General features: G+C 54.0%; 1 protein-coding gene and 1 non-coding gene across 2 annotated transcripts; both read right to left on the reverse strand.

The window, feature by feature from the left end:
- Positions 1-15,964: 15,964 nt before the first annotated feature.
- Positions 15,965-24,936, reverse strand: NOP53 (NOP53 ribosome biogenesis factor). The gene is made up of 12 exons (XM_060085656.1): positions 24,696-24,936; positions 24,181-24,245; positions 22,245-22,353; positions 21,450-21,649; positions 21,039-21,109; positions 19,811-19,906; positions 18,441-18,545; positions 18,164-18,367; positions 17,281-17,456; positions 16,977-17,043; positions 16,133-16,209; positions 15,965-16,025 (listed from the first exon to the last, which is right to left on the reverse strand). Exons 1-12 carry the CDS (start codon positions 24,917-24,919, stop codon positions 15,965-15,967), a joined length of 1,455 nt encoding a protein of 484 aa, XP_059941639.1. The 5' UTR covers positions 24,920-24,936.
- On the reverse strand, positions 16,818-16,928 carry LOC132481009 (small nucleolar RNA SNORD23). Its single transcript, XR_009530721.1, has one exon. It is a non-coding gene; the product is annotated as a small nucleolar RNA SNORD23 (small nucleolar RNA).
- Positions 24,937-26,507: the final 1,571 nt, after the last annotated feature.

A 26,507-nucleotide genomic window follows, 5' to 3' on the forward strand; every position in this document is an offset into this window, starting at 1 on the left:
ACAGGCATGCAAATGAATTCTGTCTGGTGGAGGGACAACCCTCTCTCCCTTAGTCTGTTTGGGCTGCTATAACAAAATACTACGGTTTATAGCTTATACACAACGGAACTTTATTGCTCCCAGCTCTGGAGGCTTCAAGGTCCAAGATCAAGGTGCCAGCATGGCTGAGTGAGGGCCTTCCTCCTGGTTCATAGCTGCCGCCTTCTCACTGTGTCCTCACCTGATGGAAGAGGCAGGGGATGTCTCTGGGGTCTCTTTTATAAGGGCACTAATCTCATTCACGAGAGCTCCACCCACATGACCTAAGCACCTCCCAAAGGCCCCACCTCCTAATACCATCATCTTCGGGGGAACGCAAACATTCAGACCATAAGACCCCCCAAATGTTTTGCCTCTATTTGCATTTTTGTTTCAATATTCCTGATCTATAAATGCGTCTGTTTGTTGATTTTCCTTTGAACCAGTTATAACACCTGACAGTGTTAAGTGAAATCTTTAACATGTGTTCACTTTTAGATCTGTATGAGTCATGATTTTCCCTTTCTTCCCCCAAATTATCTTCTAACAATGCCGTCCTCAAGGAAGGTCACCCAAACCCCTCAGGCTGGCAGGGGTCCCCGTGGGGCTCCCCCATCACTGCCCCAACCACTCTGTTTGTCCCAGGTCTGACATTTTCTCAGCACACCCAGCAAGTGGCTGGGCACAGGGCAGAAGCTCAGAGGCTGTTTTGTTGACTGGGCTTAGGGCTGAGAATTTGCCAAGGGCCTGAAGAGTGAGAGACACCCCCCTTCTGCCACTGAGAACAAAGAGGTCTCTGTTGCCCAGGAGCGGAGGAGGCTGGAAGCAGTAGTCATGCTTCTGGGGTTGGGATCCATCCCTTGCTCACTCTCCCTCACACAAACACACACACACACACAAATGGTAACACACAGCTCTCCCCCTTACCTGGCTACACAGTTGCACATCCAGACAAACCACAGCCTAGCCAGAGACACAACACAACAGCACAAACCTCTATTCTGCTACACAATGACACAAAAGCACACCAGGCTCTCCCTATCCAACAGCCCAGCCCATACCCAACCAGGGTCACAGCAACTACACCTCCAAATGCGCAACTCACGCACGATGGCTGCCACCTCTACCCGGCCACGTGGTAGAACACACAACTGTACACTGGACAATAACACAACACACATGTATCCGGACAGAGACACAACAGCTCACACAGAGATCCCGCTCACTGGGACACACAATTGTATACAGAGCACACACTGCTGAATTTGGCCACAGACATTGATACACAACCGCACAGCTGCACAGAGACGTGATCAGTAATGCCCACGGACATACACACACACACACACACACACACACACACACACACACACCATTAACCTACCAATAACCCAGCCAGTCTCCCAGACAGACTCTCACTTGGATGCATCTGGGCATGAACACCATTGCACAACCACACACCACCCCAGGGACACACCCAGGCAGAGACACTGCAGCCCAATCACACAGCACATGGAGGCTCCCACTCACAACCTCACAGTGACCCTCGCCCAGGCTCGGGCACACGCAGTAAACAGACATGGTCCCTGCTTCCTGGGGCTCATGTTATGGTCAGGGAGACGGACATGGGAAATCATAAATAAATAAGGATTCCTATTTATTTAGAGCATAATGAGTGCTGGGAAGAAAAATAAATCCAGGAAGGATGGCAGGGAGTGCTGGGCTGGGGAGTTTTGTAAATAGATCAGGGAAGGCAGCTCTGTTAGTAAATACACAATGAAACGAAAGCCTCCTTCAGGCCTAAATGGCAGGAAATGTGTTATCCCATTTTACAGATGGGAAAACTGAGGTACTTGGATGAGGTCACACCAGGCACAGAGCATGGATATGACCCCGCTGTCTGGCTGTGGAGCCCGTGCTCTGAACCACCTTCCTGTCGGCAAGACGGAGAAAAGGGGGTGGGGCAGGTGGGGTGGGGCAGGTGGGATGGGGAGTTGTCAGGGACCCCCAAAAGCTCCAAGGGTTGAAGGAGGCCTGGACTTCTGAGAAGCCAGGAGGTCCAGCCTCTGCCTCATCCCTGCCCCAGGGAAGATGCTGCCCGAGGCTCTGTGTCTAATCTGGTGGCCCTGGAGAGTGACCCGGAACCCCATCACGCTTTCAATGTCTTCAACACCTGGATGCAGGTAAAGCTAGCGGCGGGGCACCCCATCTGACTGTCGTTCTGAACGGGGCCAGGGTCTCCCTGAGGCTGTGGCTCCTCCGTGTGTGCCCCACTCCCACCCCAGGGACGACCACTGAGCCCTCCGCAGACCGGGCCTGTCTGGGGAGGACCCTGACTCCACCATTCATGGGACCAGCATGTGCAGAGGCCCCCGCCTGAGAGGGAGCCTGGAGCGTGTCCTGAAGCACTGACCTGACCCTGTCACTCCTCTCTATGGGCCCCCCAGTGCCCTCTAGACAGGTCCAAACTGTTTAGTACTATTCACTGTTTCATTCATTCATTCAACAAACATTCACCGAGACCCTGATATATGTTGTCCCCAGACGGAGAAGACCCAGAGTGGGCGGGGCTAAGTTTGGAGGCATCCAAAGGGGGCACCTGACCAACCTGGGAGGAGGTCAGGGAGGGCTCCCTGGAGGAGGGGACTTTGAGTTGACGAGGAGGAGGGAACCTGGCAGTGGGGAGAGCAGGTCCGAGGCCTCTGTCATGGGCGCCCGCCTTCGGCTTCTCCAGATCTCCCACACCGAGACCAAGCACGGTGCCGTGCTGCACCCCACCTGCATCTTCGCCAACAGCCCCCAGGTGCTGCACACACAGGACCAGGAGGCCAGGGCGGCGACGAACCGAGATACCTTGAGCCCAGGCGGGGGTTGGGGGAAGCCCTCCATCGGGGACGTGAGGGGCAGGACAGTGACCTCAGGGTGCCCCTTGCCGTCTGGGGTTACCCCCTCGCTCCTCCTCACATTCAGCTTCGCTGGGGCTGCTGATGTGGGACCTGCAGGTCCCAAGAGCCAGACCTGGCTGGGTGGCCTTGGCGAGTCCACCCCTTGCTGAGCCTCGCCCTCCCACTAGGCGCTGGCTACCCCGAGCCCCGAGCCCGTCCCAAGGCCTAAGGTTTTAGCAATTAGAGCAGCGCCTGCTGGGAGACCTGTCCCGGGAGCCCCGTGAACTTCAGGGCTTGGTCCTGCCTGGGGGGCTCCCTCAGTTTTTCACAAAGCTGCTCTGTATCTTCATGCACATACGTCTTTGCACAGCCACCTGCTTTCCTCTGTCTTGTAGATACCTAGGTGTAGAAGCCCTGGATCAGAGGGTGGGTGTATGGTTAACTTTTTAAGAAACTGCCAAACTTGTCCACAGTGGTTGTAACATTTCATATTCCCACCAGCAGGGTGCCAGAGTTCCAGTTTTCCATCCTCATCCTCATCCTCGCCAGCACTTGGGAGAATCAGTCTTTTTTTTTTTTTTTTTTTTTTTTTGCGGTATGCGGGCCTCTCACTGTTGTGGCCTCCCCCGTCGCGGAGCACAGGCTCCGGACGCGCAGGCTCCGGACGCGCAGGCTCAGCGGCCATGGCCCACGGGCCCAGCCGCTCCGCGGCATATGGGATCCTCCCAGACCGGGGCACGAACCCGTATCCCCTGCATCGGCAGGCGGACTCTCAACCACTTGCGCCACCAGGGAGGCCCGAGAATCAGTCTTTTTAATTTCAACATTCCAATGGACCTAGAGGAGTATCTCATTGTGACTTAAATTTGCATTTCCCTAAATATTAATGAAGTCTTTTCATGCCCTTATTTGCCAGTCCTATGTCTTCTCTGATGAAGTGTCTATTTCCTCAAATCTTTTGCCCATTTTTTATTGAGTTGTCTTCTTCTTATTAAATTGTAAGAGTTCTTTATATATTCTAGATATATATATCTTTTGTCAGATATCTGTTTTGCAAATATTTTCCCAGTCTGTGGCTTGCCTTTTCATTTCTGCAACAGTGTCTTTGAAGAGCAAGACTTTCATTTTGATGAGTCCAGTGTATTTTTTCCTTTAATTATACTTCATCATTTTGGGTGTCATATATAAGGTATCTACATCAAACCTAAGGTCACTAAAATTTCTTCCTCTATTTTCTTAGAGAAGTTGAAGGGTTTTAGATCTTCTTTTAGAGCTTATGCTTTTTTTTTTTTTTTTTTCTTATCTGGCTTCTCATCTTGTTCAAATCCATCACTGCCACGTGGCCTCTTGGAGAGATAAAGATTCAACCGGCAGGCCTCAAGGGGGTGAGGGAGCTAGAGTGCCAGGAGCAATTACTATAGCAGTCTTGGGTCTGCTAGCCTTAGAAAAGTCTGCATGCAAGGTTGGCCCTCGCCTAGCATTGGGGAAATGGGCTGATAAACATTTTCCTCCACTGATATGAAACTTTCCTAAAGATAAGAATGCTCAGTCTGCCTAGACTGTACAAAACAATATGGTTTATGCTGCTGATGTCTGCTTGCCTTCTGGAAGTCTGGAATTTGAGTATATGCTGGGTAGAGGGTACCTACGTGAATAGCCTCTCCAAAACACTTGGGTCTTGAGTCTCTAATGGACTTCTTCTTTTTTTTTTTAAAACCAGTAACTTTTTAAAAAAATATTTATTTAGTTGCACCGAGTCTTAGTTGCGGCACATGGGCTCCTTAGTTGTGGCATGCAAACTCTTAGTTGTGGCATGCATGTGGGATCTAGTTCCCCATCGAGGATGGAACCTGGGCCCCCTGCATTGGGAGCGCAGAGTCCTATCCACTGTGCCACCAGGGAAGTCCCTCTAATGGGCTTCTCTGTGCAGAAACATTGCATACACATTGCCGCATTTTCATTGCTGGGGAAACGTGCTCAGGGTGAGCCCTCATGGGAGGGAGTGAACATAAGGAATCTTGCACGCGGATTTCTCCAGACTCTCCCATTATGATCCGCTGCGTGTCCTACTATGTCACTATAATAAATCAACTCTAGGGAGTTCCCTGGTGGCCTAGCAGTTAGGATTCCCGGCTTTCTCTGCTGTGTCCCGGGTTCAATCCCTGTCGGGGAACTGAGATCCCGCAAACCACATGGCACGGCCAAAAGAAATCAATCCATCAACTCTATACGGACTCCTCTAGGACCTTCTAGCAAATTCCTGAACACGGGGCTGGTGTGGGGACCCTGACACAACTGGTCACCCTGGTCAGACCCAGAGGGAGGAGGGTGCGCAAAAGAAAAAGCCTAAAACACAAACCACACCACGCTGTTCGCTGTTCCATTGTGTGTGGGCTTGAGGGGGCTGCCAGGAATCGCTTTATGAAATTGCTACTCTACTGCATTAGGTACGGAGAGAATGGGCATTTTTCACGGGTTTGGGATATAATTAATGCAAACTCCAAATGCATACTTCCACTCCTGACTGCCAGGTTTTTACATCCAACTGTCTACTTGCCACCGACAATTGGGCGCCTAACGGGCACCAGCAACCTGAGGTCCTGATTCGCCCACCCCACCTCTGGGCCCCTCCTTCTCCGGTCTTCCCCATCTCGAAATGGCAACTCCAGACCAGGCAAAAAAAAACAAAACTTGGAGTCCATTGGTTTCTTTCTTTGTAGATCAGTCAGTGTTGGTGGATTTACTTTCACAGTGTATCCCGGATGTACCCACCCCTCTGCACCTCCACCTGCGGGCGCTGTTGGAGACCCTGCCACCTCCGGGAAGGACTCGGGGAGCTCCTGCTCTGCCCTACTTTCCCTCACAGCCTGTTCCCTACGAGGCCGCCAGGGGGCGCCGGTCCCCACCAGCGTCTGCTCACTCCCGGCTTCATCACCCAAAGTCATCACCGTGGACCACAGGCCCAGATGTTCTGACCCCCTCTTTACCTCTCTGATCTTATGCCCTCCTCACTACGCTCCAACTACTCTGGCCTCCTTGCTCTTCCCGGAACAAAACTGACACACTTCTTCAGAGTTTTTTGAGGTTTTGTGGAGTTTTTTTCCTTTTTTAAAAATTGAGGTTAAATTCACATCACATAAAATTAACCATCTTAGAATGTACGATTCAGTGGCGTTTGGTACATTCACAGAGTACATCCTGTTTTTTTAAAAAATGGTCTTGTCATTATTTCTTATAGGAAATGGTGGCGATGGGAGATGGGAGTTGTGTGTGTTTTAACTGTGGTAAAATACACCTAATCTAACACTTAACATTAGAAGCATTTGGTACAGTCACAATGTTGTGCAACCGGCACCTCTATCTAGTTCCAAGACATTTTCATCACCCCAAAAGGAGGCCTGTATCCATTAAGCAGTCACTCCCCACTCCCCCCTCCCCCCAGCCACTGGAAACCACTAATTTACCTTCTGTCTCTATGGATTTGCCTGTTCTGGACATTTTGTGTAAATGGAATCATACAATACGTGATTTTTTTTTTAAGTTTTTTTTTTTTTGATGGGGACCATTTTTAAAGTCTTTATTGAATTTGTTACAATATTGCTTCTGCTTTATGCTTTTGTGTGTGTGTGTGTGGCCACCAGGCATGTGGGATCTTAGCTCCTTGACCAGGGAATGAACATGCACCCTTTCACTGGAAGGCGAAGTCTTAACCACTGGACCTCCAGGGAAGTCCCTACGTGATCTTCTGTGTCTGACTTAGCATAACTTTTTCGAGGTTTGTCTGCATTTTAGCATGTATCCACCTCAGAGATTTTGGGGTTTGTTTGTTTTATCTTTTTATTTATTTAGCTGCGTTGGGTCTTAGTGGCGGCACACGGGATCTTTGTTGCAGCGCGTGAGCCTCTCTCTAGTTGTGGTGCATGGGATCCAGAGTGCGCAGGCTCAGTAGTTGCCGCGGGCAGGCTTAGTTGCCCCACAGCATGTGGGGTCTTAGTTCCCCAACATTGGAAGGCGGATTCTTAACAACTGGCCCACCAGGGAAGTCCCCTCCTCAGAGATTTTGCATTTACTGTTCCCACTGCCTAGAACACTTTTCCTTCAGACAGTCACAGGGCTCTTTCCTTACTTCCTTCAGATCTTTGCTCAAATGTCATTTCTTCCCTGACACCCTATTTAAAATTGCAACACCTCCTCCAGCCCTCTGTACCCCCTTTTTCTCATGGCACTTATGCCCTTGACATTCTATGTATCTTACTTTAGTTTTTTGTTGTTTGTTTTTTTAAGCTGTTAGCCGTCTCCCCCGCCTAGAATGTGCACTCTGTGTTTTTCTGTTTTTTCTTCCCTCCTGATATGTGTCCAGCATCTAAAGTGGTGAGTGGCACACGGCAAGCACTCAGTAAATACTTGTCAGATAAATGCATCTTTAAGAAAATATTTAGTAAGCTTATTAGAGAGTCTCTTATATTAATGGATACAATTGAATAGTATAAAAAATGTATGTGGGGCTTCCCTGGTGGCGCAGTGGTTAAGAATCTGCCTGCCAATGAAGGGGAAGATCCCACATGACGCGGGGCAACTAAGCCCGTGAGCCACAACTACTGAGCCTGCCTCTCTAGAGCCCACGAGCCACAACTACTGAGCCCACGCACCGCATCTACTGAAGCCCGTGTGCTCTAGAGCCCGTGCTCTGCAACAAGAGAAGCCACCGCAATGAGAAGCCCGCCCACCGCAACGAAGAGTAGCCCCCTCTCGCTGCAACGAGAGAAAGCCCGCGCACAGCAACAAAGAACCAACATAGCCAAAAATAATAAATAAATGTATTTTTAAAAAATGTCTGTGAAACAGGAATGCAAACTAAGTCATCTGTTAACACCAGGAGAATTCTTATCTTCCTCTCCCTGTGATAATTCTTATCTCTTTCTAGGCGAGTACCAGGCGCTTAGAATTCAGGCAAGTTGGAGGGGGGAGAATGGGGGCAGGGGGTTCACTTCCTTGCAGACTGGACCTTGGCCGATAAGAAGCCAATTTACATCCTTAAAGGGAAAGGGCATATTTCCAATTTTAAATATTGTAAAGTAGGGCTTATAGGCTCTTCTTCCACTGGAGGCAGATTTGTCCAAAGTCCCACCGAGTTTCCATCAGGCCTCTTTCATTCACATGGGGCCTACTGAGCCACCGACACAGGTGCAAACGGTAAGAGGCGGGAATCTCGTGTGACATATTCTAGTGAATACGGTACCCAAGGAACTAGGGCAAGTATTTTGGTGCGGGCTACACTGAGGAATACGGTACCTGCAGAAGCCTTGGAACTTTCAGTGGTGCTGGTGACAGGAGTGTTTATTCAAACGTCACCTCCTAGGCGAGGCCTTCCCTGACCATCCCCCTTTTTTTAAAAAATTACCTTTTAAACACAATATAGTGCACAAATATTAAAGTTACAGCTCAGTGTAATTTTCACATGTATAACACCATTTAACCACCTCCCATATCAAGATACAGGTCATTTCCGGTTCCCCAGGAAGTTTTCTCACGCATCTTCCCTGTCAGTTACCCAACAAGGGTCACCACAATCCTCTCTCACCATACATACGTGAGTTTGGCCTGTTCTAGAACTTCGTATAAACGAAACTATACAGCATGCACTCTTTATGTTTGGTTGCATGGATAAATGGATGGACCAAGGGACAGACAAGTGGATGGAAATGGATGGATTGATAGATGGATAGATGGATCCAGTGATGGATGGATGGGCTGAAATGATGCCTGCCAGCCCCTAGGGGTTCTGGGTAAGGTCTCTGCCTGGCAAATGGGGGAAGGTACAGGGCAGGTGGGACAGGGGAGTAGTCAGAGGTGAGGCCTGACACGCCTTGCCTACAGCAAAGTGACAAAAACCTTTGACTACCTGTCTCCGCCCCTCCTGCCCTCGCCCCCACCGGGATCTACACGCGCCCTTCATGGCAGGATCCCTGTCTCTCCTGTGGTCCCTCTGGCCCTCGCCCTTCCATCACCTCTCCATGTCGAGGACCCCTGCCGACCCCCGCCTCCAATCTGCTCCACCCATTCAGAAAGCGTTGCCCCTCGCCTAGGGGGGTGTCTAGCTTTTATCCCGCCTGCTGCCATGTGGTCCTTTGAGGGGTCTTGAGTAAGGGTGAGGGGGAGTTAGGGTCACCTGGGAACCTCCAGGCCAGCTGGTTCCGGGTGTGGGCTTTCGGCGCCCCCCTGGCGGCCACCGTCTCTCCAGCATCTCTACTCGCTAGGGCCTAGAACTTCCGAGATCCTGCATCTGACGGTCCGCACCTGACACTCTGGGAGAGGGGGACGTTAATGTTCACGTAGGACCACGGGCGGCGCCACGAGACCGCTCCAGGTATGGGCACCAGGGGCGTCCCCGCCCTGGATCCCCAGGACAGTTCTCAGCGATGCATCCCGGACCCGACCTCCTGGCCAGCCCTCCTCCCTGCTGGGGCACGTCCAGCCTCGTGGGAGGGGTTCCTCTGCAGCCCAGATTCCCTCCCACCTCTCTGGCCGCTTTTCCTGGGTCCCTTTCGCTGATCCCCTCCCGCTTCCACTCCTCCTTCCCTCCCTCTCCCGTCCCCCCTCTCCTCTCCTCCTGCTTTTACTTAGCTTCCACTGCCTCAAATGCCACCAATACCCACTTGCTGACCACCCCAGTCTCTCCCTGACCGGACCTCTGAACTCCTGGGTCCGGCCACTTCCACCACTTTGCCTTTTACAAGCCTAATAGGCAACTCAGGCTTGATCTGGTCAAAATTCAATACGAATTTCTCTGCCCCAAACCCCCTTTTACTTGAGTTGTCCCCATCTCAGTTAACCAGCTCTTTACTATTCCCCCTCCATCCGTTCAGTTCTCTTTCATTCTGTCTCCCTCTGCCTCTCCTTACCAGCCAGGAACGGGTTAGTGCTTTACTTCCTGGAACCTGTGTTCTCCAAACCATCTATGTCCCATCTCCTCATCGAGCATCCCCCTCCATCCAAATGTTCCACCCAGAATATCCTCGGTGTCATCCTTGGTCTCTCTCCACCCTCTCACGCCCACGTGCAACCTCTCAGCCAATCTTCGTGTTCCACCTTCAAAATGGATCCAGAATATGACTGCTTCTCCCCTCCACTGATTCCACCCCAGTCCAGCACCATCATCTCCCACCTGGACTACTGCAGCTGCTTTCTCGCTTCATCTCTTGCCCCCAACAGTCTGTTCCCCAACCACAGCCAGAGGGACTCTCTCTCCTCACATGGTCTGAATGGCACTGCATGATGTCGTCTCAGGTTGCATCATGGGCCTCACCTCCCACATTCTCTCTTTGGTTCACTTGGCTGCAGGTGCCCAGGTCTCTTTGCCCTTCCTGAGGCTCCCAACCCCAGGGCCTTTGCACTGGCTGTTCTCTCCACCTGGAAACAATTTTTCCTGTCATATCTTCATGGCTGCCTCCCTTGTTTTATTCCAGTCTCTGCTCAAACGTCAATTACTAGGAGAGGACTCGGTATTTTGGAGTTAGTACCTGGGTGGGTAAGTGGGGGTGGGGACAAATGCAAGAGCTCTTTCGAAGGGAGAATGGACATGACCCGCGTAGAATCTCAAATCTGGGAAAAGTCACTTCCCTTGTCTGTGCTTCAGATTCCTCAATGGTAAAGAAAAAAAGAGGTTGGGAGAGCACAATAACGCCTGTCACACTGGGACCAGAACAAGGACATGGGACAGAGACAGCCTTCTAATTATGGAATAAGTATTAATTGTTTAAATGACATTATCATTAAAGGAAAGGGAGGAATCCACGATGTTGCCAGGTTTTTGGCCTGGGGGACTTAATGTGTCACTCCAGAGTTTGGGTCACAGGAGGATTTTAGACCATACCTCAATTCCCCCTCCCCCCACCATGAATTTGTGGGGCAGGTGAGCACAAAGGGTTGGAGGTATCCTCAGCCATCTATCCTGCCTCATTCATGGAAGGCTGGGCTCTCTAAGTGGAATGGACAAAGTTCTGCCTGGCCCCTGACTCTTAGCAACTGTGTGGTCTTGGGTAAGCCCCTTGCCCTCTCTGGGCCAGCATCTCTTGTTCATGGCAAATGAACACAGCAAAAACGTCACAGAAATGGTTTAGTTTCTTGCAGACCTTGGAAAACCCTTAGAATTTTAAAAATTACTTTCCTGAGTGTAAAAACAATGCATCTTGGGCAGGCATCAGAGTCTAACTACAAACCCCTCCAGGTGTTTTAAACAGGAAGGGATTTAATACAGGGAATCAGGTGCTTACAAAACCAAGGGAGTCTGGGGCAGCAGGCTCTAGGCTGGGCTCCAGGATGGCTGCACAGAACCCACCTGCTTCCAGGGAACCTCTGGGCTCAAGAACGCCCAGTACTGGCTGTGACCCTGGGGTCACTTCTGCCGTCCATGTCTCTGGAGGGACTCTAACCGCTGGGACCTGTTCTACACCTAGAATCCAGCTGTGAGGGCATCTGGGAAATGTAGTTGCTGCCTCCAGCCCCTGCTGTAAGGAGGGTGGGTGGAGGTTGGCAAAGCCCACCCAGGGTTTGCCCCAGTGAAGTGAAGAAGATACATAAAAGCAGATTTAAGGAGGAAGATACAAATCTAGCATCATTCACCATCCGAGCGTAGTCCCTGGTAACCCTGGTGTACATCTTCCCAAATACCTTTCTCTGCCTATGTGTTTATTTACATTTTTAAACTAGTCAGAGTCATAATCCTTTCCCCATTTAACAGTTCTCTGAGACAGACCATAAGTATTTCCCCAATCATTAAAAATTCCTACCCTTCCCCCCAAAAAATATTCTCCCAAAGCTGTCTTTTTCCTTAAATGGTGATGAAATATCCCATTGTGTAGACATCTCACTTATAAAAACCCATTTCCCATTGTCGATATTTGGACTGTTTCTGTTCCTAATCTTCCAAACAGCACATCAAGGCATCTATGTCCATATTTTGAATTCCTGTTTTTAAAAAAGTTTGGGAAAGCTGGAAAAAGGCTGAAGATGGAAAAAGCATCCCCTGGAATCCCCCGCCCAAGAGATTCTGGGCACAGGGTTAGTTCAATGAACCCCAGCATGGATGGGGGCAGATCCTGTTTGCTTTATTCCACAAAAGAGCAGAACATAAACACATTCCGGTTATTACACATGCTTCCGACCCCTGGGTTAGTGGCCGCAGAGGCCTCCCTCCCCTGAGTGGCCAGGCCCACCCCACGGCCATTACCACGCTTCCTTCCATTCTACACAGCGCTCTGACTGACCTGCCTCTGTATTATGCTTTTCCCCAAATTTCCGGCCATTTCCTTCAGGCATGTTCCCAAGAGTGCAATCAGTGGGTCAAAAGGTAAGAGCATGTGTGAGGAGTCTTTGGCACAGATTGCAAGTTTCCACACTTTTTTTTTCCCATTTTTGTTTTTCTCTAACATTATAATACACTCATCTAGGGCTTACTCTGTGCCAGGCCCCTGTCCTAAGCACTTCTGTGTGCAGAATCCACCCTTGGAATAACCCAATGAAGTAGGCACTATCATTACGTCCATTTTGCAGATGGGGACTCTGGGGCACAGAGAGGTGAAGTAACCTTCATGAGGTCACACAGCTAGTATGTAACAGAGCTGGGATTTGAAATCAAGACTCTAGCTCCCAAGTCCATGCTCTTAACCACAATTTAAGGCTGCTGCCTACAGATGGCCTCCATCCTTTAAATAACCAACTCTAGCTCCCTCTGCAGTATAGATGCACTATCATTTGTTCAGGCATCACTCAACTGGTGGGTAATTCACTTTTTTTAATACCACAATTGGGCAGATTCAGGTTTTGCGGTGTCTGAAGCTTTTACAATTTGGGGGACCCGCTACAGGAAAAATAGTAAGTTACAAGTTCGAAAGGAGGTGTAGGACCTTGGAAAGGACCAGTGCAAGTAATTGACTTTGAACCTTAAGGCTCCATCAGCATCACGCTAAATCCCAATGTGCTTTTTCCCAATAATTATAAGCAAGATTTTCAAACAGTAAAGGCAAGCGAGTTTTTCTGGGAGCACCCATATGCACCAGCACCCAGACTCTACCGTTAACATTTCCCTGAACTTGTCCGTTCATCCCTTTTATTTTATGCATTTCAAAAAGAAGTTGCAGACATCAGGGCACCACTGCAGCTTGCAAATCTTTCACTAGAGTTCAGCATTTTGAATTTTTTTCTTTTAATGTAAAAATCAGAAGTGAAATGTAATTGACATGCAGGGAAACCCACAAACCTGTTTTCGCTGCTACCCCGTGTTTTTTGCACACAGGGGAACAGACGCATTTCCCCAGGACCTTAAACAGTGAGAACTTCCTGAGGACTCTGCCTAATGCCCCGGCTGGCAGAATCTGCCCTCGGGTAGCTGGGACCACTCCATCCCCCGGGTATCCCAGCATTTGACAGATGCTCTGCTGGCCATCTCTGGACATTAAGAGTTTCCTCCCTTTTTCCAGCAGCTTCCTTCAGACTCCCTCCCCAGGATGAAGTTACTGGGTCAAAGGCTGGGGCTTAAGGCTTTAGCAGACACGAAGTGGCTTCCATTTGCACCTCAACTTACCAACCTCTGCCCCCTCCCCTATACACACATGCACACTGCAGTTTTCTTGTCTGTACAACAGTCCTTTTTAAGATGGGAGAGGGGGAGGAACAGCAGGAACAGTTCCTTAAATTGTGATGTGGGGGGAAGGAGGAGGCTCTGACGTTAGTCTCTCCCTTCAGCCATTTGTTTTATAAATTGCCTGCTCTATTTTTATAAACATCTTGTCCTGGAGCAACCTGCCTAAAGGCCATGATAAAAAATAGAGGAAGACTAACAGAAAACTAAAAGCAATGGACACTCCTGACAAGATACCATGCACAAAGTCAAAGGAAGAGCCTGGGAGAAATGTCTGTGACATGTATGACAGTCTTCAGATCCATAATAAATAAAGAGCTACTATAAACGAACAAGAAAACAGCCCAGGAGGAAAATGGTCCAAAGGTTTGAACCAGCATGGAAGAAACCACCAGTGATCATATGAAAAGGTGCTCAACCTTACTGGTAACCATGCACAATTAAATGAAAATAGTGAGACCATACCGTAGTAAAGCTATGAGCAAACAAGGTGGGGGCTCCTATAAGCAGAGAGCATTTTGGCTGGATCCAAAAGACCTTTTAGATACACTTTCCCTGTAGCCCAGAGATTCACTTGCAGGTACTTGTCCTACAGACACATGTGAAATGGCACAGGTACACAGGTATCCCCTCCAGCTTCACCAGGAGCAATATGGGCCTGGGTGAGTGGAATCACAGCACGGTCGTACAGCGGAATTCTCTGCAGCTGTGAAAAAGAATGAGGACACACCCTACACAGACATAAATTTCCCAGCTTGCACTAAATGGCAAGTTACAGAACCACATATGGTATGATCCTATCCGAGACACAGAAAAATTAAGACACTTCTATTTTCCACTGTATATGTATGTAATTGAACAGACTCACACGTGGAACATGACGGAACACTTCAGAGCAAACTGCAGGGCCGGCTACCTCTGCAGAGGATTAGAATGGAGGGCAGGGCTTCCCTGGTGGCACAGTGGTTAAGAATCCGCCTGCCAATGCAGGGTACATGGGTTCGAGCCCTGGTCCGGGAAGATCCCACATGCCGCGGAGCTACTAAGCCCATGCGCCACAACTACTGAGCCTGCGCTCTAGAGCCTGCGAGCCACAACTACTGAAGCTCATGCGCCTAGAGCTCGTGCTCTGCAACAAAGAGCAGCCCCTGCTCAACGCAACTAGAGAAAGCCCACGCGCATCAATGAAGACCCAACGCAGCCAAAAATAAATAAATACATATTAGAAAACAAAACAAAAACCCAAACACACCTCTCCCCTCTCTGCCCTGGGTCTCTCCTTCCTCCTGTAACACTGAGGGAATTACTTCTTCAGGAGCCTCAGTTTCCCCTTCTATAAAAAGAGGGGGTGGGGAAAAAAAGGAGGGCAAAGGTCAAGGGTGATGGTCACGTTTCTTTGGTATGTGTATGAACCGTATCAATGACTTACAGTGACTTACAGTCCTTTATTACCTGTAGAATAAGTGTTTTTAAAAGTCCTTTATAGTGTGTGTGGGGGAGGATCAACCTCTTTTCATGGACTTGTTTCCTCACCTTTAAAAAGGGGACAGGGACGGGGATTTCCCTGGCGGCCCAGTGGTTAAGACTCTGCCCTTCCACTGCAGAGGGCCCAGGTTCAATCCCCAGTCAGGTAACAGATGCCACATGCCAAAGAAAAAGGGGGCGGGGCGGGGATAGGTAATTCCTGCCCTCTTAAACTGGCTGTCGAGGGCTTGATGAGAAAGGACAGGCGGGCAGCAAACATCAGCTGCTGCTCTGAACAATGTGACAGGCCTGCAGTCAAGGTGCCTGCGGTCAAGGTCCGCCTCCCTGTCACTGCAGTGCAATGAGCCACCTCTCCCCACCAGAAACCCAAGTGCAGCCCTCCCCTCTCCCACACCCGACAGCACACGCCTGTCTCCTCTGCCTACTTCTGTAAGACGCTGCTCACTCCCGGGATGGCTGCCCCTGCCTCTGCTGGACAGGCCCTCTGCCACGCCCTGGCTTCCCACCAGCCTTTGGTGGAGACGAAGGCCCTGGTACCCACATCCCCGTGTGCTACAGGGGGACAGGCAGAGCTGCCCCCAGGAGGGAGACAAGTCACACGCGAGGCCTGAGGTGTTGGTCAGAAGGTGCTTTATTGAAGGGCGGGGGCTCCAACATCTTGCGGCAGCTACAACCTGGGGACAGAGGGGAGGCTAAGGGTGGACGGCGGTGGGGGGGCCCACATCCTCATCCACGTGACACCCCCTCTTCCGGTTTGGGCCCTTCCATTTCCCCTCGGGGACCCTCCCTGGCCCGACTCTGGGGTCAGGTGGCTCTGGCAGGCTGACCCTGTCCCGGGCCTGGCCAAGGGAGCATCGCTCCATCACTGGCCACAGAGACTGGGTCTGGGAGGGGCCCCGGGACCGCTGGAGACCGCTGGGGAGAAGGGGAGCGCCACTCACTGGATCTCGCGGAACGCCCGCTTCTCCACCAGCTTCACTTTGTACTTGCGCTTGAACCTGGGGGAGGGAGAAGAGAGCAGTCGGCGACCTCAAGCCCATCCAGCGCCCATCCGGCGCGGGAAGGTTCCCGATGCCCGCCCTGCATGGCAGGCCCTGGCCCTCACTTGGCTCGCTCCCGAGGCTCGATCATGTTTCTCCTCTGGAAGCTCTTGAACCGGTCACGGAGGATGTTGCCCTCAGGCTGCGAGACACGGACAGGGAGGCCTCAGCGGGTGCCAGGCAGAAACCCCAGGGCCCTGACCATTCCACAGGGTCCAGTGGAGGGGGGGAGTCAGCCCTGCAGTACCCCCCTTAGCCAAGGCCCCGAGTCTGGCCTCATGTACACCAGGAGCTCAGCCTGGCCCTGAGCTCATGGGGTGATAGGTACTGGCCCATGGGCTGGCCCTGAGCTGGGCTTGGAAGAAGCAACACAAAGGAGGCTGGAGAAGGGGGAATGGGCATGGCCGGCAGGGGAGCGCAGGGGCAAAGGTGGGGTCAGAAGAAGGGTGCACGGTCGGCCCACTACAAGTACAGCTGGCTGGAGCCCCAAGGTGCGCCAGACCACACAGGGTCCGTGGCTGTGTGAGGAGTTGGGCTTCCTCCCGGGGGCACTGGGGAGCCACAGCAGACTCCGAGTGGGGGAGGAACGGGTCTATTTTGAGCTTTAGGAAGACCCTCTGGGTCTGAAGACGCTGAGAGTGGGGCCCGGAGACCAGGGGCTACAATGGGACCTAGCCAGGAGGAACGGTGTTCTGAGGGCCCCAGGCTCCAACTATCCATCACTCGGCCCCTCACCCCCGGGGGACCCCGTGCCCTCAGCCCCCAGGCATCAGCCCAACCAGCCCAGCCTGGGGGCAGCCATGATGTCGCCCATAGTCCCTGGCGGACACGGGGAGCAAGGATGGGTATCATCACCAGGCACGGGCGTCTCCCCTACAGCCCCCCAGCCCCCCCTGGCCAGACAAGTACCTTCAGGGTCCTGAGTGAGTCCGACAGCTCCGAGCTGAGCTGCACATCAATGTCGGGGTCCTGATACCTGGGGAATGCGGGGCGTCCGGTGCGGGGGGGGAGGGGAGGTCAGCCTGACCCAGGACACAGGGCCAAAGACCCCTCTTGGGAACAAGAGGCCGGGCAGTGGGGTTGAGAACACGGAATTCTGGGGGAAAGAAATGGTCTCCCAGGAGAGGCCCAGGCTGAGCAAAGATAGGAAGGTGCCAGATGGGGGATTTGGACCCCTCCCAGCCTCCCAGGGAGCCCCCAGCCCGGGCCTCACTTGAGCCGCCCCAACCGGCGGGGTCTGTCTGCCTCTGCCAGCTGCTGAGCCCGCCGCCGTTCCCGCCGTCGAGCCAGCTCCGCCAGCCGCTGTGCCACCTGCGCCTTGATCCCGCGCAGCCTGAAGACCTCCTGGCGCCGAAGCCGGGCGGCCCGCACGGCAGCCTGCTGCACCCTCTGCGGGGACGGGCAAGGTCAGGGGCCAGGCCGAGCACCACCCGGCCCCGGGGGGCTTTTCCTCCACCTGCTCCCAGGTTACAGCAGCTGTTTCTCCACAGTGCTTTTCTTTTTTAAAAAAATTTGCTTTTTGGCTGCATTGGGTCTTCATTGCTATGCGTGGGCTTTCTCTAGTTGAGGCGAGTGGGGGCTACTCTTCACTGCAGTGTGCGGGCTTCTCGTTGCAGTGGCTTCTCTTGCTGCAGAGCACGGGCTCAAGGCACGTGGGCTTCATTAGTTGTGGCACGCAGGCTCAGTAGTTGTTGCTCACGGGCTTAGTTGCTCCGTGGCATGTGGGGTCTTCCCGGACCAGGGCTCGAACCCGTGTCCCCTGCACTGGCAGGCGGATTCTTAACCACTGCGCCACCCGGGAAGCCCAGTGCTTGTTTTGTGAACCGACCTTCCTTATCCGTTTTTCTCCGTCTGTGGTTCATAAACCCTCCCCACCCCCCGCCCCCGAACACCTTCACCAGGGCAGCAGGGCCTGACCTGGCGTGTTCCCCGCTGCCTCCTCTGAGCCCAGAGAGGCATCTGGAGGATGCCAGGAACTAGGTCTCAGCGGACAAAGGAGCTTCAAGGATCCCAAACAGCCACAAGAAAGCAGGCTGCAGGCAGGAGAAACCAGGTTGCGGGACTGGGCAGAGCAGACTGGAGCCCACGGTGCTCACCAGCATCCGGGCGGCCTTCTCCCGCCGCCGCCGCTGCTCCGTCTTCTTCTCCGCGGAGGCCGGGCGGACGGCTGTGGGCGAGGCTTCTGCTCCCGTGGCCTGGTCTCCTCCAGCCTCGGGCCCCTCGTCCTGGCCCTCGCCCGGCTCCCCTTCCCCATCCGACTCCTCCAGCAGTCCCTGGCACATCTCCTGGAACGCAGACTCCTGGGGAGAGGGGGCGGGTCAGGCGCAAGGCAGGGAGCGCGCGGGGAGGGCGGGCGAGTGGGCCTGGGCTCACCTGGGTGGCGGCCTGCTCCGAGGCCGGCGGGGCCAGCTGCCGCTCCAGCTTCTCTGCTGCCCTCTGCCGCTGCAGCTCCACCTTGTGGGCCGCCCGGAGCAGGGTCTGGGAGGGGGCGGGGGTGCAGGTGAGGACCCAGGCCCGGGAGGCCTCTCCTGGGAGTCACAGACCCGGCCCTCTTACCTCCCACCTGCACCTCCACCCCAGGGCTCAGCCCACCCCCCTCGACAGCCCAGGCGCCCCTCCTCTCCCTGGCCTCCCTGCACCGGCCAAAGGGGGCTTCTAATCCCTAACCTCATGTCTGCTCTAACCGTCCTCTTAAAGGACAGTCTGGTCTCTACACACTGGAGGTTCCACTTCTAGGAAGTGCCCTGAACAGGCACATGCACACAGTCAGGAAGAAGCGGTGGCTGCCCGAGACCAGGGAAAATGGGGAACTGGCGGGTGACAGCTGATGGGCATTAGCCTTCTTTCTGGGGTGATGAAAATGTTCTAAAATTGACTGTAGCGATGGCTGCACAGCTCTGCATATGCTAAACACCACTGAACTGTGTCCTGTAGGTAGGTGAATCACATGCATGGAAATTATATCCTGATAAAGCGATTATGGTAAAAAAGAAAGAAAAAGAAAAAACAACATCTCCCCGTGAGCGGCAGCCTCTGCGAGCAGCCTCCTCTGCCTGTGGCCGGCGGGCGCTGTTTGCTCCCGCGGACGCTGTTCCCGGGGGAGGGACATGGCCCCGCCCTGGGTCAGCTAAGAGTCTGTCTCACGGGGAACAACGCTGAACAGCATTCACAGGAGCACCTGCGTCTACTCAGCGACCTTGATTTCTCTTCAGGAACCTGAGCTCCCAGAGGGCGGGGGTTTGTCCCCTCTCTGTTCGTGACATCTGTACCCGACAGACGTCTGTGAAATAAGCACTGACTCTCGCCACCAGCTTTTGCTGTTGCTAAACTACCTTCACCCTTGCACAAAGCTTACTCGGTAACACGTTTTGTTGCCACCAGTTGAAAGCCTTTTGCATTTATGTCCCACAGTTCCTGAAAGGTGCCGCGGTCTCGCCCACCTCTGGGCCTTTGCACATGCTGCTCCCTCCGACTGCAACACCCCCCTTCCTTCCTCTCTTACCATAACAAACTGCCCCCAGTCTCAGCTCTGATGCCCCATTCTCCAGCCAAGCCCTCCCTGACTCCCAAGGCTGGGTCTGATGCCCCCCCCGCCACCGCATGCCCTTCCATCCCAGTCCTGCCCACTCTGGGTCATCACTGTCCGGGAACAGGTCTGTCTCCCTGACTGGACCACGAGCCCCGGGAGGGCATGCCAACCAAGTGGCCAAGCACCGAGTGAGAGGCCTGGCGGGGCGGCGTACCTGGTGGTCCTCAAAGGATGGGTTGTAGGAAGCTCCCGCGGGCGTCACCTCCACGGCAGGCGCCTTGGAGGGCTTGGTGTGGAGATGCTGCGGCCGCTGGAGGAGGACAAGACCAAGGCAGGGTAAGGCCCGGGAGTGCCATGACTCGAGCTCCCAGAAGTGCTGGGACCCTGGGCCCGGGAGGCGGCAGAGGCCTGCGCACGGCCTTCAAGCTAGGAGGTGCCTGCGGCATCTGTAACGATGGACAGCTGGTACCGCGGGCGCAGCAACCCCAGGACAAGCACGCAGGGACTCCGCTTGTCTTTCCCGAGTAGGGTCCCTGTCGCCAGAGCGGTGCGGAGGGGTGAGACTTGCAAAACCGTAAGGTACGGTCATCAGGCCATCACTGAGATGGGCAGCTGTCCTCGGCAGAGGGCATGAGGTTCTGTGTCTCCCAGCGCAGGACACCGCAGACAAGGGCTGACGCACACTCAGAGTGTAGCCCTGCGCCCCCGGGAACTTGGCAGAAACGCAGGGCCACGGGCTCACCTGAAACCCGCTAACCAGAACCTGCACTTTAACAAACCCCCAGGGGACCCGAGTGCACGCTCAGCTCTGAGCGGCATCTCCCCGTCTGGACTTGCCGCGTCCCTGCCCCGCTGGCCTCCACCCCAGCAAAGGCCCCTCATCTACAGCAGAAGGCTGGGGGTCGCCCCTGACGCCCCCTGCCCCGCCCCACAGCCAACTGCCCGCCAGGCTGGGTGCTTCTGCCCGAGGACTTGCCTTGGGTCACCCCCTTCACCCCCGTGCTGTCCCACCTCCTCAGAGCATCGCACAACCCCACCGCTCCCGTGTGCAAAAGCACTTAGGATAAAAGCCCACAGCCCGAAGTGGGCTCCCGCAGCCTTCTCCCACCCGGACCAGCGGGCCTCCGCACCCTACAGCCCCGCCCTCGCTGGAGGCTCTGCCCTCCCGTCTCTGCGGGCTCGCTCGCTACACCACGTCTCCGGCCCCTTAGTACCATCTTACTGTCCAGTGAAGGTTTCCCTCATCTCCCTGAAGCATGTCCCACCGACCTGCCACCACTCTGCTCTGTGCCCTGGAGGCGGCACTGCCTGCCTGGCTCCAGCAAGGGGGCTCCCGGTCACAGGACGGTCGGGCTCTGACGCTGAGGCTCTACGGCCTCACCGCTCCCCAGCCCCGCGCTCTGACCCCTATCACCCAGGACGCCCTTCTGACGAATTCTCACCTTCACGCCTTTCTTCTTGGTCTGCTCCAGGAAAAAAGGGTCCTGGTGCTCCAAGGGCCGGTCCAGAGGGTCTGCGGAGGCAGCGAGGGGCGGCTGCTGGGGGAACGTCGGGGCCCCGAGGGGCTCCCTCCCAGCCCTCCTCCCTTAAGATGGCACCAAAGCACTGACTGGAAGACGGCCCAGGAAGGACTGACTCTCAGACCCCAAAGGGCTTCGAATGCCCTTTCTGGACGGGGTCCAGAAAGCAGAGGAGACCCCAGGCGGAGGAGCAGGAGGTGGCCCACTTGGAAAAGGGGAGCGCGAGCAGGAAAACGGTGCCACTTCAAGACACTTGACTCTGTCGAAGACCCTCAAAGCGACCCCCACAGGGTGCCCCCCTTAGACACGGCGCGCAGCAGCAGGGACACTCACTGTCTTTGACCCAAAGGTCGTAAAAGGGCCGCTCAGCCGTGTCCTGCGGCCCGGGCTTGGCTCTGGCCGCGGGAGGGTGGAGGAGCCGGGCCTGAGCCCTGCGCACCTCCCGGGGCCATTCGCCCCGCTCCGCCAGCCTCTCCCACAGCTGCTCCTTGCGCTTGAGCTTCCTGGCGTTGGGGACCTGGTGGGCGCGGACGCTGGGCCGGGGAGAAGCAGCACAGGCGCAGCAGGTGAGGCGGGCTCCCCCCGCCCCCGCCAGGCATCCCAGCACCTCCTCCCTCCACAGGGGGCCTCCTCACTCAAACCAGCAGCTTCAGAGACCATCTCCCCATGTCTGCCCCCAGCCCAGGCCTCTCTCCTGAGCCCCAGACCTGACAACACATCAGCCCCTGGGGCCCTTGCCCTGGAGGTCTCCCAGGGACCTCACACACCATTTCACAACCAACCTCAGCGTCGCTCCACTGTCCGTCCCGTCAGCCATCCACGCCCCACCCCCACTTCAGGGGTCAGTCACCAAGCCCTGCCTGACCCATCCCCTGGCCGTGGCTGCCCACCCAGCCCTCCCTTCCATCCCCAGAGCCCTCGGCCACGTCCAGGCCCATCCTCGCCTGCCCAGCCACAGCACTCTGGCCCCAGCCTCACCGCCTCCAATCCGCTCTCCAAAGCGCAAATCCGACCCCATCCTCCCCTCCAGTGCCCTTCACCCATCACCCTCCCTCCCCAAAATCCTTTAGAACGGCGTGAGGCCAGAACCAGAGGAGAAGGAGGGTCTTGTGGGGGTGGGACACTTACTCTTTGGGTGCAGGGACCTTGGATGTGTTCTCTAGGATGAGGTCGATCCGAAGGGGTTTCTTGAGAAGCAGCGACCTCTTCTGACCTTTGGTCCTCTTCTTGTTCGGCTCTGGGGTGGGAGAAAGGAAAGAATTAAGGCCTCAGGCGTCCTCACTACCCAAGACCAACTTCCCACTCCCCTCATTCCGGCTCCCCTGGAGACCTGCATCCCAGTACAGACCTGGAGGGCCCAGGCTGACCCCAGGCTCCCACCTGAGGAAAGAGGCCCCTGCAAGGGCAGGGCCCAGGGTGCCCAAGCTGTGACTCCCCACACCACACCCATTTCCTAGGCCAGCTGGAGGCAGCCCTGTGCTGGGGACACAGAGGAGTCAGACCCACAGCCCTGCAGACAAGGGGCTTCCAGAGGCAACAGGGAAGAGGCCACAGAACCATTAACACTAACAAGGAAGAAAGCAGGTGGTCAGGTGACATTCTGAGGCCCAGGGAGCTGGACTCAGGACCCAAGACGGCCGATTCTTAGCACAACAGAACTTTCTGCTTTTACTTCTAAAGCCTAATAGTAAAAAGGACTCTAGAACAAAACATACTAGGCTGGAATCCACATCCTTCCATTCGCTAAGGGACCTCATGAAAGTGACTTTCCTCCTCTGTGTTGCCAAAATGAGGTTTAATGCCTACCTCACAGGATCAGGCGGAGGTGTATTGGGTTGACCAAAAACGTCGTTCGGCGTTTGCCATAACATCTTATGGAAAAACCTAAACCAACTTTTTGGCCAACCCAATAATTGCAGCTGACCATTGAACAACATGGGTTTGAACTGCTAGAGTCCACTTATACCAGGATTTGTTTCAATAGCAAATACTACAGGAACACACGATCTGCAGTTAGTTGAACCCACAGATGTGGAACCAAAGTACAGAGGACCGACTACAAATTACACGTGGATTTTCGACTCCATGGAACGTCAGTGCCCCTGAGCCCTGCACTGTTCAAGGGTCCATTGTATCTCGATTCCACAGCGATCACCCGTGAAAGCCTGCAATCGCTGTTATCCTTCCACTTTTTTTTTTTAATCTAAAGCAGAATCTGTAACTACTTCCTCGCCTGTTCACCAGGACAGCTCCCTGCCTTACCCTTCTGTTCACAGAGCAGATCTCCTCACTCCTGTGTAAGTCGACCTCTTTAATACCCCTTCCTTACCTGCTCACTCAAAGACCGCTCTCCCCCAAGAGGTCCTTTCATTTCCCTTAGACCAGATCCCTTGCCTGATCTCATACATGCTCATAAAGGCCATCCTGCTGTTACAGCAGCCTGACGTTTTGCTCATTAAAGTTATCGGCTTTCCCGTTAAAACGGGCCCCTTAGCTTTTCTACCCCTCCTTAAAACAAGTCGCTTATTGTTCACCTGTTTTTCCAGGTATTGACAGTAAACCTTATTACTCACTGAAGCAAACCCTAACTTGCTTCTCCTCCACTTGTTTTAGAAGGTCCCGACCCTGCATTTTGGCAAATTAAAGCAAGCGGGTCAAGAGGAGTCTCTTATTCAAGTCGGTCCTTTTGTTCTCATTAAAGAACAAACATCTTATTGAGTAAAACAGGTGTGATTCCTTACAGCAAGTCCCTGACTTGGTTTTCTGCAAATTAACAGAGACCTCCTGATTTATTATTATCTACTCAACAAGGCAGATCCCGACTGGATTCTCTGGCCACTGAGACCTCTCTGAAACCTCAGAAAAAAAAAAATGAGTTCTTTAGGTTAGTCCCTAACTTGCTTTCTGTTCATTCCAGGTCCTCTTGTTTATATAGTAAATAACTTCTTTTTTGCAGGTGTTTTCCACCCAAGCCACGTCATTAACACAGATCCTTTTAGAGGCTCAGGGAGCCTCAATAAGGACTAATCATCACCATACACCCGCCACAAAAACCCTTTCTCACCTTCATTCTTGGAGCCAGTGTCCACGAAGAAGAGTTTTTCATCGGGGGCCTCTGATATCAAGCCACTGAAAAATAGAAATTCAGAATGTCAGCCATACATGCTGGGGAGAGGGGCACGAAGCTGCGGAAGGTGCAGGTTTAACCTCTCCGGGCCCAGCTTTCCTGTTATGCTCATTCAAGTACGATCTTCCCGCCTGGGACCCTCCAGGCCAGAGCCCCTCCCTCCAGTTTGCAAAATTTACTACTTAAAACGCACTAAACTAGGCTGGGTGCATGGTAAGTACTGATACCAGAAAAGTGTGGTTTACCTGGATTCTAATTTAACTGGGCGTCTTGTACCCGGTGACCCTATCAAGTCCCCCAGGCTGTCACCCGGAGTTCCCAGTCCATCCCTCGGCTTCCCCAGCGGTGCCGGACAGGAGCTCCCAGGCCCCCGGGAGTCCCCCCAGGCAGCTCGGCCTCGCACCCCGCCACACAGAACGTGGCCCACCTGTCTGCAGTCCCGCCCCACTCACCCGCTCGTGCGCTCCTGCAGCCGCACGTCCTCCAGGAACTGATCGACCTCCAATCCCAGCGGCTCCTGAGCGAGCCGCCGCCAGCCCCGCTTCTTATTTCTTGGGCCTCGCCGCCGCCGCCTCAGGGCCGGGTCTACCGAAGTGGGCCGCAGCCCCAGGAAGCCGGAATCGGCCTGGCTTTTCGAGCACTGCCGGACCCCACCACCACCGCTTCCCACCGCCATCTTGTTAAAGGAAGAACTTGGTCTCTGGCGTCCGGAAATGAGGTTTGGCGCATGCGCACGCCGAAATCCCGCCCCCTCCCGTGACCTACTTCCGGCGGCCGCCATCTTGGTAGGGCGGCTGGAGCCGCAAAGGGGCGGGGAGGCTACTATCTTGGTAAAGGATAAATGGCTCCTCCCTCTTCTGCAGATTCCGGTCCGCCCCAGGTTGTAGGTTTGGGGCTCTAGCCCTAGGCGAAATACCTTTCCCGACCGCCTAGGAATACTTTTTAAATCTGAGTATCATTTTTAAGTTGTTGAATTTTTAAAAAATCTAACTTTCTTAAAAAAGAAAAGTTATACCCGTCAGTGTCAGATTCGGCACACGAGACTTTCCAATCTCAGAACGTTTGACCTGTCAATGTTCCAAACCTAGAATCTTGGAAATCAGAGTTTTCGGAATGTCGAGGTTGGGAGCACAGAACATTTACGTGCGAGAAATGTTAGAAACATACATTATTAGAACCCTAGAAGCACAGGCTCAGAATCATTAATCTTGGGTAAGTTACATAGTTGTGCCTCAGTTGCTTCATCCGTAAAATGGCGGCGATAATGGTTCATCTGCCTCATAGGTTATTCTGGAGATTAAACAAGGTAGTATATACAAAACCCTTAAGATTGTGCCGGGATCTAAATGTTAACTATTGTTATTACCTCGTCCCCTGAGACTTTATCTTAGAATCAATTAATCTATGCTGTTTACAAGTAAGGAAGGGAGCTCAGATGCCCTTGGGCCCTGGCAACCATCCGTAGGGATCGAGCCTCATAAGGCCGTTCTCCACTCGAAAAGGAAAAAGGCACAGAGAAGGAAGGCGCCACGCGGGGGTTCACACAGCGGAACTCGGCCTGGGGAAGGTGACAGGCCCGGGATTTGGCCCTGAAGAACTGATCACCCACCAACTGGGGCAGGGGTTTCAGCGACCGGCCAGCCTAGCTGTCGTGTGTCCACGAGGGGGCGCCGGGAGCCGCGCCACCGGGCGCGCGTGGGCGGGGAGGGCGCGAGGCCAGCGTGTCCCGGGGGCCGTGGGTGTGGCCTTGGCTGTGAGTCGGCGGGACCACGAGCGGGGTTCCCCCTGGGCGTAAGGGAGCGCGTGCGCACACTTTGGTGGTCCTGATGGGCAGCATCACCTCCTCCCCCTCCGGGAGCCCGCTTGTCCTCGGTGTTAACGTGTCAGGAGCTGTGTACCCAGGTTGTGTGGGTGGACGCCGGCGGGCAGGGAGGAGGACGGGGGCACCTTGTAACCAAGTTGGCACACACACACATACACACAACCCCACGGCCCAGGGCTTGGTTCCCAGGCCCCCGCGGCAGGAGGTTTGAGGGAGGGATGTCCCAGAGGGAGGGCCTCAGAGTAACTTTTCTTCGGAAAATATGTCGGTCTGGTCCCCAGCCCAGGCCTGAGTCATCAGGCTCCCGCAGCATTGAGTCACGGCCTCCACCTCTGCCCCTGAGAGCTTGGACGGTACCCCCCTGAAGTTCTGCCCAGGGCTCTCCTTGCCCAGGGGGTTTGGGGGGAGAGCGACCCCCACCTCTAACCCATCCCAAGACAGC

Source organism: Mesoplodon densirostris, chromosome 19 (assembly GCF_025265405.1).
Source record: "Mesoplodon densirostris isolate mMesDen1 chromosome 19, mMesDen1 primary haplotype, whole genome shotgun sequence".
Classification (NCBI taxonomy): Eukaryota; Metazoa; Chordata; class Mammalia; order Artiodactyla; family Ziphiidae; genus Mesoplodon; species Mesoplodon densirostris.

Coding starts and splice junctions, on each gene's coding strand:
- NOP53 (XM_060085656.1), bottom strand. CDS start 24,919: ATGGCGGTGGGAAGCGGTGGTGGTGGGGTCCGGCAGTGCTCGAAAAGC. Junction 21,650..22,244: donor AAGGTCCCTGCACCCAAAGA/GTAAGTGTCCCA, acceptor TCCCCGGCCCAG/CGTCCGCGCCCACCAGGTCC. Junction 17,044..17,280: donor CGCCGGTTGGGGCGGCTCAA/GTGAGGCCCGGG, acceptor CGCATTCCCCAG/GTATCAGGACCCCGACATTG.